The sequence below is a fragment of the Seriola aureovittata genome, chromosome 15 (assembly GCF_021018895.1).
Source record: "Seriola aureovittata isolate HTS-2021-v1 ecotype China chromosome 15, ASM2101889v1, whole genome shotgun sequence".
Lineage (NCBI taxonomy): Eukaryota > Metazoa > Chordata > Actinopteri > Carangiformes > Carangidae > Seriola > Seriola aureovittata.
This window is the reverse complement of record NC_079378.1, coordinates 15,398,023-15,409,216: the sequence shown is the minus strand read 5'-3', so window position 1 is coordinate 15,409,216 and position 11,194 is coordinate 15,398,023. Positions and strand designations below refer to the sequence as shown.

Sequence of the window (11,194 nt, the reverse complement as noted above, 5' to 3'; positions counted from 1 at the left end):
TTCTGCATTACTGCCATCTCCTGGAGTTAATTAGCTCCTGATGCACACTTCATTTTACTGCTCCACATTCTGTCCATTAAACAAGCTCCGGCAGTGAACAAGTATCATGATAAATAAAATAAATAGGTAGATACATAAAGACAATCCCCTGCCATATCTGCTCCCGCCATAACTCTGCATAATTTCTTCTTTTAAGACAGTATTTCTCTTTGCTCATGCAAATGTTCACTATGGCTTTTTATTTCTTTTGCAATTTTACCATAATTATATGTGAATATCTTCACTTCTTGAAGATAAAGTAAACGTCATCCCCTTTTTCTGTCACAGTAATTGTTTTAGAGAGGTGCTGATTCAACTTTATGATCATTTGTTTGTAGTTTGTAGTGCTATTGAGCTATATATTATTCTCCTCAGGGTAATGTTAAGAATAAAGTATATGCCTATGAGAAATCGAAATGTATTCAACCTTGAACTGCTGTATGATAGCATTTAATAGCCAGCAGCCCTGGGCCACTGCTCTGTGGTCTTTTCAAAACTGCAGGGCCTGAAATACAAACATAAAGACATCATCTCTACTGTGGAAAGTCATCCACCAAATGGAGTTACCAGGTTTGTTGCACAACACATTGTTCAGAAATGGTCATAAGTCAAGATCAGTTACTTTGCTGTCACTAACATTTCAGTCTTGTAAGTCACTATGAGTGCTCCAGGATGAACTGTGCCAGTTCACCTGTATTTCTGCAGGGTTGCTACTACTACAGCAGCAGCATGGCTCTTTGAATGAATTTCCTTGGTTGCCTACTTTCTTCCCTATGGCAGTCAAAAATCCTGACCATGTTGCTGTAATTCTAATTTGTATTAAGAACAATAATGTCGGTCTGATCAGAGATGTGCACTTAAATCCGATCCACCTCACATATTGAATCACATCAGACTCAAACGGACTTGCAAAACAACGCTGGCCAGAAGAACCTTTACTGGGATCAGCAGCCATGGAAAATAAAACAGGAAAAGCAGATGTACAGAGATCCAAAAAAAAGGGCAAGAGTGCCACCAAGAAAATGAGAAGGAACAAAGTTGTTAACCACGTCCACATCTATAAACCAATTAGTTTCCTGAACTGTAACGAGCACTGACCACTATTCATCAAAGTACTTTGTGAATTTACCCAACAGCTTTGTATAAACAAAGACAAGTACGCAGATACAGTACCTTACAGTCTTTTTATTACAGCGGCTTACACATAAAACCAATGTTTCCATGGAGTATTTCCCATCTGCTTCCCTCAATGTAACAGTTTACAACAAATACTCACACTGTAGGCATTTTCATTTGTATTAAGAGAGGTATTGACATTTGAAGTTTTAGTCTGTTTTATTATTTAATTTACACTCTGGTACCCTTTAAAGGGCCACACAGACTGATACAAAGTTTATGAATAATAATAAGTAAAAACTAACATGGTAGCTTGCTGCTCGCAGCACAGGCTGATATGCAGGTTGTTTGTATTTTGCTGCCTGAGGTGTCACTTTTGTCATCACGTGTTCAAGAACTTACAAAAAACAGACTAAAATTCAAAATGTCCATGTATCCCTGCACATTTGAGCCAATAATATGCCACTGCTGATGTGTTAAAATACCACACAACACCTTCTGAGTGAGTGGCACATAACGCTACAGATACACGAGTAGCTGAACCAACAATACTTAACCCAACATCTCTCCTAGACTTGGAAAATTGGAATAGTGAAGCTTGGCTGATGAATGCACACAGACTAGAAGTCACAATGTTTACATTCACCATTGGTTTAGATTGTGGTCACTTTGAGTGTGGGTATTGATGGTAATACATCTTCCTCCATATGTACATCAGAAATTGAATAAGAGCTTTTCTGAATATAAGTAAATGAGCTGTTACCGTTTTGTGTCATGAAACTCAAAAAGTCACCTGAGTATCTGCAACAGAACCATATGAATGTAAACACACTCTGTGAACATCCGTCTTCACACATCTGACTTCTAGATGCATAGAATCACCTGTTCAGCTTGGAGTGTGACAACATGAGATGACACGTTCAACTTCTAAACAACATGAGATCTGCCAGGCACGTGTTTGGTTTGGCAAGATAAACTGAAATATTCTGAACTTTTCCCTTGGTATTCTTAACCCTCTCTTACAGTATATAGAAAGAAAAACATTCGGAGACATATCAAGAGCATTGATAGTGACGGTCTTTACCCTGCTGCCTTTTATGGTTTCTTTGTAACAAGGGGTTAAATAAAAATAAACAGACAAGAATTTATGAACTCAAATTGAATTATTTATCATGTACACTTTAGTATAAAGAGTACAAAGCCATTTTTACAGGCAGTCTCTTCTTGAGATGAGCAGTGACGGATGAACATTTGTTTAATTACACCTCAAAAATGACCTGAGATATGCATCAAACAAGCACATTTAGAATCTGCTAAATGTTTTCACTTGGGAACAGATTTACAAAACCTTCTGAGGTAAAAAATTGTTTAAGTGCTTATTCTTAGGAGACCCCGACTATGCTTTAAACATAGTAGCTTAAATATTTTCTTCCTCTAAAATCCATTTATAACTTTTGATGCATGCACTTCATACATGAGATGAAGACTTTAACTAATCCACCAACGTCAAAGATGGACTGAAGGTGTTAACCATTTAGTGCCCTTGCCAATCTTTGTTAGTTTGATTCTCAGAACATCTTTGTGAATATGGCCCCAGCTGTTAAGAGAAACAGCTTTGAAATGTAATTACTTGCTGATGCTTTAAACTCTGGGTCTGAGGCACTGGTTTATGGAACATTAAATGATGTGTGCGTATATGTGAGTTTTAGGGGCGGTCAATGTATTTAATATTATCAAGAAGGGATGAAAAAAACTTTAGCTAACAGACTTCAGCTTGGCCCATGGGTTCGTGCCGCGCACCTCCAGCGGTGGATTGTTGGAAAAGATGTGGTTGCACAGTTCTTCCAGAGGGGGTTCAGGATCTGTGGTGGCAAACTGAGCAGCATCTTCAATTTCCTTCCTCACCTCTACATCGATCTCCTATAGACACAACACAGGCAAGGCAGAGAATTACAGTAATACAGGGCATATAGGGTATATAGCAGACAAATGTGTGTTACAAAAGTAACATCTTACATTTTCTTATTTAAATAAGAACTAAAACAATTAAAAAAAACTGTACAATCCTGTACAATCCTGTCCTCTGTGTTTGCGTCAGGCCAACTTGACCTCTACAGTGTTTGTGCAGTGGTGAGTTCAGGTGAGGGGAGATGGGACAAGCTAAATCGAGTGAGATCAGCACTCTCTTGTGTTTAAACAATGCATTGCAGGTTTGCATCTCAAAGGAAGACTGCAGCAGAAACCAGCTCCAAGTTGAAAATGCAAAACTGTCACAAACTTGATATATTCCCAAACTAGTGATCCAACCCTCATGAACCATTTTAAATGGCTACCAATTATCTTAACATTTATGACTATATGTTGTGGTCATAAATGTTACTATGGCATTTTATCAGCAAGTAATTTAATCAACAACCAGTTAAGAAATAATATTATTTGTGTAGCTTTTCAAGGACACAAATTTAAATTTGCATACCTAAATTATGCAGCTCATTTTCTTACATAATATTCACACTCCTGTCTCAAAAACTGACAATAAAACAGAATTTTATATTTTTATAAAAAGAATTTATTTCGATATATTGTGTTGCCACTGTTTTTCTAGATGGATTACATGCATGTTTTACACTTATGTATTGTTGCTAATGTTTTTATCTGGATTCCTCGACAAGGTTTGACCAATTTTTTTTCATTTCAGAAACTTCAAGTGTTCCCTACCTTTAGTTCCTCCACGCTGGCCATGTTGTTGCTGAGCATGCGATCCTTCAGCAGGGAGATGGGGTCACTCTTACTGCGGACCTCCTGGATCTCCTCACGTGTGCGGTAGCTGAGAGGGGAGAGATTGGTGCAGGGATGTTGTAGGGATGCACTAATACAGTATCTTTTTTTTTTTTTTTTTTTTTTAGAGCTGACACCAAATTCAAGTGTTGTAATCTAAGTATTTGAAAATCTTGATTTTCAGCATTACATCACTTTTAAAGACCACCATTAATATTAAGATAATTGATTTGATTGTGCAAAAACCGTGATAATCCCCCCTAACACTGCCGAAGAGATCTGACTTTTTCTGTTTATCAATAGACAACACTGAAGTAACTTCGGTAACATAAAGCTGTGATTTATGGTGTGTTTATTTTTCTCATCACAACTTTGAGAAATTCCTCCAGTATCAATTTGAGCTAGTCTGCTATAGCCAATACCAGTATTAGTGCCTGTGTTCAGTCTGTCCCCAGGCTGTGGTCAGGGCATTGCAAGGCTACTACAGCGGGAAGGAGAATACATGAAGACTACTGTGGGACATTGGCAGAAGCAAGGGGCAGCAGCACAGTGAGGATAACATTTGTAGGTCAAATTAATATTGTTCATTTTCTAAAGTCCAGTACAGCACTACACATCCAGATAAAAAGTGCTTTAAAGATAATCAAGAAAGTCAGTTAATGGCAGTCAGTTACAGCAAAAATTTAAATTGTAAAAAAATTAAAGTTTACAAAAGGTCAGGAGCTGTGATCATTTACCTGACACCAGGATCGCTCATACTGTGTCCATGATAGCGGTATGTCTGAAGCTCCATGAGAATGGGACCCTGGTGGGAAGTAAGTTCAAAAATAATTTAGCTGAGAACATGAAAATCACATTTCCAACTTAATATGATTCAATATTTTTCACTCGCCTTTCCAGACCGGCAGTGATCAGCAGCAAACCTGGTTGCTTCCCGGACACACAGGATATCCATCCCATCCACCTGAACAAAAGAACAATATCCCAAATTTCATTGAATTACTATGTTCCCCTTTCTGGAAACACATCACAGTCGTTTATACTAAACTGATCATATGGACAGGAAAAGGACAACACTACTTAAATTTTTCTTATTGTTATTTAAGTTTCACGTCTACTTGGGGTAGTAACAGGTTTACTATTGCATATAAAGGGCACTGTATTGTACAGTGGCTTCAGAGAGTATTCAGACACCTTAATTTTTCGCACTTTATTGTGTTGTAGGTTTTAAAAAGGATAAAATTGCCATTCTTGCCAAGTCTAGAATCAATAACCTATAATGACAGAGTGAAAACATTTGCAAAACATTTTTGCAGCTTTATTAAAAATAAGAAATTGAATACTTTTGTAAATGAGAGGTTTCAGTTTTTGAATTTTAATAAATTTGCAAAAATGTTTTACTTTGTCAAAATGGGTTATTGATTTTAGATTGATAGGAAAACTGTCAATTGTATCCATTTAAAATGAAATCTACAGGACAATGAAAGTGTGCAAGTCTGAATACTTTCTGAAGTGACTGTACATGGAACATACTATAACATACCTATACCTAAGTATATCCATTATATTACAGTACATTCATTTGGCAAACACTTCTTTCCAACATAATGTTATGATGTTATCACCATGAATATCTTCTATCTATCGTTTTAATTAATAATACATTAAAACTTAGCTGTGCCATAATACATGATTAACATGAACTATTCTGTGTGGTCAGTTTGATCAGTGGAGAAAAAGGTTCAGAGACATGAGTAAGGACAGTACCCTCAGACCAGGAATGAAGTCTCCTCTCTTGAAGTAGTCTGTGCTGGCTGCAGCTCTCTCCACGGATGTGCCCATGCCATACCTGTTGTTCTCACAGATGAAGATGACGGGCAACTTCCAAAGTGCTGCCATGTTGTACGTTTCAAAGATCTGACCCTGTGAAGTACACAAAGGATGTTTTTTTAAATGTGGAATAAAGAGTTCATATTTCACATTAGATGTAAATCACAAAGTAGGTTTTATTTTAAAGTCTGATTATATAAACAAATTATAAAGTGTCTTATTCTATCTTGGTTTAGTTTTCTGGAGACTTGTACCATTTTCCCTCCTTACACACCTTCAAATTCAAAACAGGGACATGAAGTTTGTTGTAACAAGCAGCCGGGGTTAGCTCAGTTACAGGTCGTCTATAAGATCATTAGCAGCTCTGATTCAAAAGTAGAGAAACAAACTAAAGTTAACCAGCACTACATAGCTGATCTGCTATGGTTCTGAATTTGTAACGTTCAGTGTATTTATTAGTTAAATACATAGTTAGCACAATGTCTTCATGTTTACAAGCACACACAGAGCTCCCACAAGACATGTTTCGCACTTTTTAAAACATGCAATTGTTAATGACGGATTAGCAAAGTGGCCAGGTTCAAATCCACAGTTAATGTGGTAATGTATGGGGTTTAACTCCCTGAAACCGTGAACAAGATAAGCAGGTTGGAAGATAATGAATGCATGTCACTGAAGTACAAAAGTAGGATTAAACCTTGATCTTTGGAGAAAGACTATCCCCAACTTTTGAGTAAAGCTGCTATTGATCCCAAAAGTAATCAAACAAAACTAGACTAAAACCGCTGAGATTCCTGTGCCATACCTGGTTGGCAGCACCGTCACCATAGAGACAGACACAGAGCTCGTTGTTGCCCTGAAATTTGCAGGCCAGTGCCACGCCAGCACCAAGGGGAACCTGAGGAGAATCAAGATATGTCTGGGGTTACATTATATTCACCTTAAAATATAAAGTATTTGTTTAAACAATGTTACAAGGAGCCGCTACATCCAACACGGTTTTCAGCGAGTTCATCAGTAGAAAGGTTTTAATCCTTCCATAGACATTAAAACATGAAATACATAAAATAATAATAATAATAACCTGACTGGATATATTTGGTGTAAATAAAATCACACTTTTTGTACAGTCAATTCGATCTTTTATGTGACTTGACTGTATGTGACACTCATTACCAGTGTTGTGCATGAATGTGTTAAATGAGCACTGTTCATTGAAAACGCTCATTTTTTGGTCAAATGTGAACTGAACATTTCCGTTTGCAACTAATGAACGTGAGCATGCATCAGAAGGTGGCAGTAATCCACCAAAAAGCTGTTTTCTAACTGCCAAAGAACATCAAAAGAAGAAAAACTACTTCACAGTGGCACCAAAGGATTCATGCCGGTCGGTATGTGGCTGACGTTCAGACTTGTTTTTTCAGACCCAGGAGACAGTATAAAAGTCCTTCAAATGTTCGATATGAAATGGCTTCAGCTGCACCAGTATATATATATATATATATATATATATATATGTATAAATATCTGCGAGTGAAATCATTAAGAAAGGGTAAGACCATGAGCCAACAGTCACAGACTCCCTTCACCTAGGTCAGACTCACAGTATATATACTTAAAATATATGCTCACATTAGTTTTTCTTAACTTTTATAAGTAATCTCTGTCTGTGACTCTTTAGTAGTATAAAGCAATGCATTCTGTTAGTGAAGTGGCAGTGATTTAAGGCTGGGGATGGATGGGTAGGAGGAGGGTCTGAAAAACAATAGCTCAGAGCAGCTCATTACTAAAAAAGAGAGAGAAAAAAAGGGAAGATATGAATGCAAACTATTTCAAAATTGTGAACTATGAAAGTCAACTAGTTCATTTTAATCTGTGTGAACTGAACTTTGAGCTAGCTCCTGTAAGTGAGTTCTTATTACAGGTTGATGCTAAGCAAGGAAAAGAAGTTTGGCTCCTGATTCTCTTTTTGTAAATTTAATATTAATCAATTTATTTTGTGGAAGCCTTGTTAAGGTTGGTCCAGCCAAGTTTGCTAACTCTCAAAATAATTGTTTCTCCGTCCTCTCATGCCTCAGTTCGTGGAACTCCCTTTTTAAATTTGTTTGACATTATGTAATGTCATTAGTCTGGGTGGTGCCTCGAGCTCCGTGGCAATTTATGGCATTGGAAAACACATCAAGACTTTCTGGAAGCTGAGTATTTTGTTCTTCTGGCAAAACTGAAGCACCCATGGGACCAGTCATGCCACATGACTTTAGTTACACTATATTTACACAATATCAGTAAACACTATCAAACAAGACACACTTATTACCTCCATCAAAGAGGTTATGTTTTCACCCCCGTCTGTTTATTTGTCAGTAGGATTAAGATTAAAAAGTACAGAACTGATTTGCACCAAACTCGGTGGAGGGATGTGGCATGTACCAGGGAAGAACCCATTCAATTTGGGGTCAGATCCAGATAATTTATTATGAGGTCTGGTGTATTTTGTTTGACACTGGCCTTGGCGGAGGTCTGCGCCCTCCGAGTGTCCTTCTAGTTGTTTATGTGTTCACAATTACTTATCACAGCTACATCAAACTGACAACATACTGGTAGCACGTGTAGATTTAGGTTTACACTAAAGTCCCGTGTGAGTCAGTGGTTTTCAATCTAATTATCTCTCCTTTCTAAAACAGCTCAACAAGGTAGCTGAAGCCTCAGGTGAGTGACAACAAGGGACGAGAAACACAAAATAAAGGAGCAGTCAAACACCCTGCTAGTAGACTTTGGTGATTTACCTGAGCTCCAACAATTCCATTTCCTCCGTAGAAATGTTTACAGTACATGTGCATAGAGCCTCCTTTGCCCTTTGCAATACCTCCTCTTCTGCCTGTATATTAAAAACAAAAACACATGGGGGCAAGAAAGCTGAGGTGAAATGAAAACAGGAGAACAATTCATATGTTAAACTCAAACATGATTGGAGCTCAAAAATGTCTGGTAGCTGAAAGTGTCTCAGATTACGTCTCAGCATTGTAGACTCACCTGTGAGCTCAGCCATGATCTCCTTCACAGTCCCTCCTCTGGTGTAGGTGTAGCCGTGGGCGCGGTACGCAGTGATCAGGTGGTCTGTCAAATTAATTGATGCTTCAATACCAACTGCACAAGCTTCCTACGAGGAGAAAACAAACAGTTTGTCATGTGGTCTGTGGACATACATATGTGGATATACGTGAGATGTAATAAAATTCAAAATCATTTCTGCATCTTCTTTTTTTAAATACTGTTCATCTGTGTGCATCTGTTTTTCAACACAACCATTTAATAAAATTGCTGGACTGTTCACATCTCATGGTGGCAAACATAAATAATTACTCTAACCTTGGGATGAAACTCTTCATATTTTTTCATTGTATGGATTAGAGAAAATTATAGTTCACTCAACCTGGCCATCATACAAGTGGCAAAATCCTCTGATGATCTTCTGCTTATACAGCTGATCTGCTTTCAGCTCCATACGCCTCATTGTCTGCATGGTGCGGTAGTACTGCAGGCCCTCATCACGAGTCATAACCACCTGAGTGGCCGGGGCCTCATCCAGCTTGTGGACATCACATTTCTAGAGAGAAGGGGAAAAAAACCCAAGGGCTCACAACACAAACTGCCATGTGCATTAACCAGTTGAGTACCAAATACAACTTAGTGGTTGAAGCTTACCTTTACTTCAAAGGTAGCCTGGGTAGTGAAGTCAGCATATGTCCTTGCTGACATGACCACTGCAGCCCCCTGACATGGGAGAGAAGATGATTTGAAAAATTATGATTAAAAAAGCTTTCATATCTGCTAAGGTTTGAAATTTAAGTTAGTTAGTTTCAGTATCCACTTTAAAAAATACAAAAAAATACAAATCAGGAACTATTTGGTCAGACAATAAGTATACAAAATTATAAGTCTGACATAGACGCAGACACACAGACATCTGATGGCAGCTTTCGGTACCTGACAGTTTTTGATTCTCAGTACTCATTTGGATGATACAACAAGGGTATTAAGGTTTGATACCCACACCTAAGATGTGTTTGGGTAACCAGCAGAGCATAAGTAAACACTGCTTCTGACAGATCAAATGCAAATATGTTGGTAAAAAGAAATAAATAATGAAATATAACTATGCATATGCAACTCCAGTCCAAGTTCGACAACTTACTGTATTTCACTGTTATCTAACAGCACATTACCTTAGCTCAAAAAAACAACAATACGAAGTATGTGAAATAATAGCACTGTAAATTAAACAAAGTTTTTTTTTCTTAAGTGCAGCACAATAGACAGACCACATCTCCAGCTCTCATTCAGCATTGTGATAAATCCTATTAGTTCAATTTAATTCAAAAATAAATCAAGACTAACCAGATTGGGCAACCAGTAGCATAAACAGCCATAAAAACAACCCCTTTTTTTTTTTTTTTTTTTTTTTTTAAGGTTGTGCTATTTTTCCACCCCTTCACGGAATGAGCTCTGCCTGGTGTTCACATACGTTACTACTGCTGTCCGTTTTCTCCCCTGACTCCATAATGCGAAGCAAAGATTTAAACTACGTAAAATTAAGGAAAATGTAAAGGTACTGGGGCCGTTACTGACCAAAGCTGTCATAAAGATTTTTGTGCAGTGTTCGCTGTGTTAGCCAAACAAGCTATCATTCGGCCTCACAAGGTCAGAACAGCGATGACTGTTTTGTTTAGGGTGAACACTGGAGGTTTTAGAGAGAGAGACAGTAATGTAGTTTTTGGCTTTGACAGTCCACAGTTTAAACTTTGTGTACTTACATTCCTCTGAGCGCAAGCTCTCAGCACATTAGAGATGTTGGTCAGCATCTTTTCTGAACTAGCTCCCAGCACGGCACAGCTCCGTCCTTCTGTCAAGCTCTGTCCTTCCGGCTCCGCTCTGCTTCTTCTTCTTCTTCTCTGTCGTCAATAACAGCAGGAAAACCCGCTGCTGCCCCCTCTTCTTCGCTGGTCTAATGGGACAACATGTGTGATGGAAAAACTCGCTTCTAAATTAGATTAAATTAATATTGATAAATTAAAAAAAATACACAAATAATAGGGGTTTATGTTATAGGCCATTTGTTATTATTATTATTATTATTGTTATTATATATAATTAGTATTATTATTATTAATAATGTGCTTGTAGTTTTTTTTCTTCTTCAAACTATTTATGGTAAACCTTTTGTGTAATAAATGAACCAAATTTAGGACACACTTATCAGGGGGCACAAATTAGCAGCAGTAGCCTTTATGCATTGATTCTGTGTGCTGGTGTTGTCCTGCTGAATGTCACTGCCTCTAAATCGCAGGCTAAATTTGCTGTGTTCCTGGTTGAGCTGTGTGCAGAGAGGAATCCTCCTCCATCTACCGGTAATGTGTTAATGGCCTGTGTA

General features: G+C 37.8%; 1 protein-coding gene across 1 annotated transcript; it reads right to left on the bottom strand.

Annotated features, from left to right (window-relative positions):
• Positions 1–1,206: 1,206 nt before the first annotated feature.
• pdha1a (pyruvate dehydrogenase E1 subunit alpha 1a) lies at positions 1,207–10,722 on the bottom strand. Its single transcript, XM_056398061.1, has 11 exons — positions 10,578–10,722; positions 9,469–9,537; positions 9,197–9,370; positions 8,797–8,923; positions 8,550–8,641; positions 6,569–6,661; positions 5,701–5,856; positions 4,826–4,897; positions 4,671–4,738; positions 3,874–3,982; positions 1,207–3,075 (listed from the first exon to the last, which is right to left on the bottom strand). Exons 1-11 carry the CDS (start codon positions 10,623–10,625, stop codon positions 2,911–2,913), a joined length of 1,173 nt encoding a protein of 390 aa, XP_056254036.1. The 5' UTR covers positions 10,626–10,722; the 3' UTR covers positions 1,207–2,910.
• Positions 10,723–11,194: the final 472 nt, after the last annotated feature.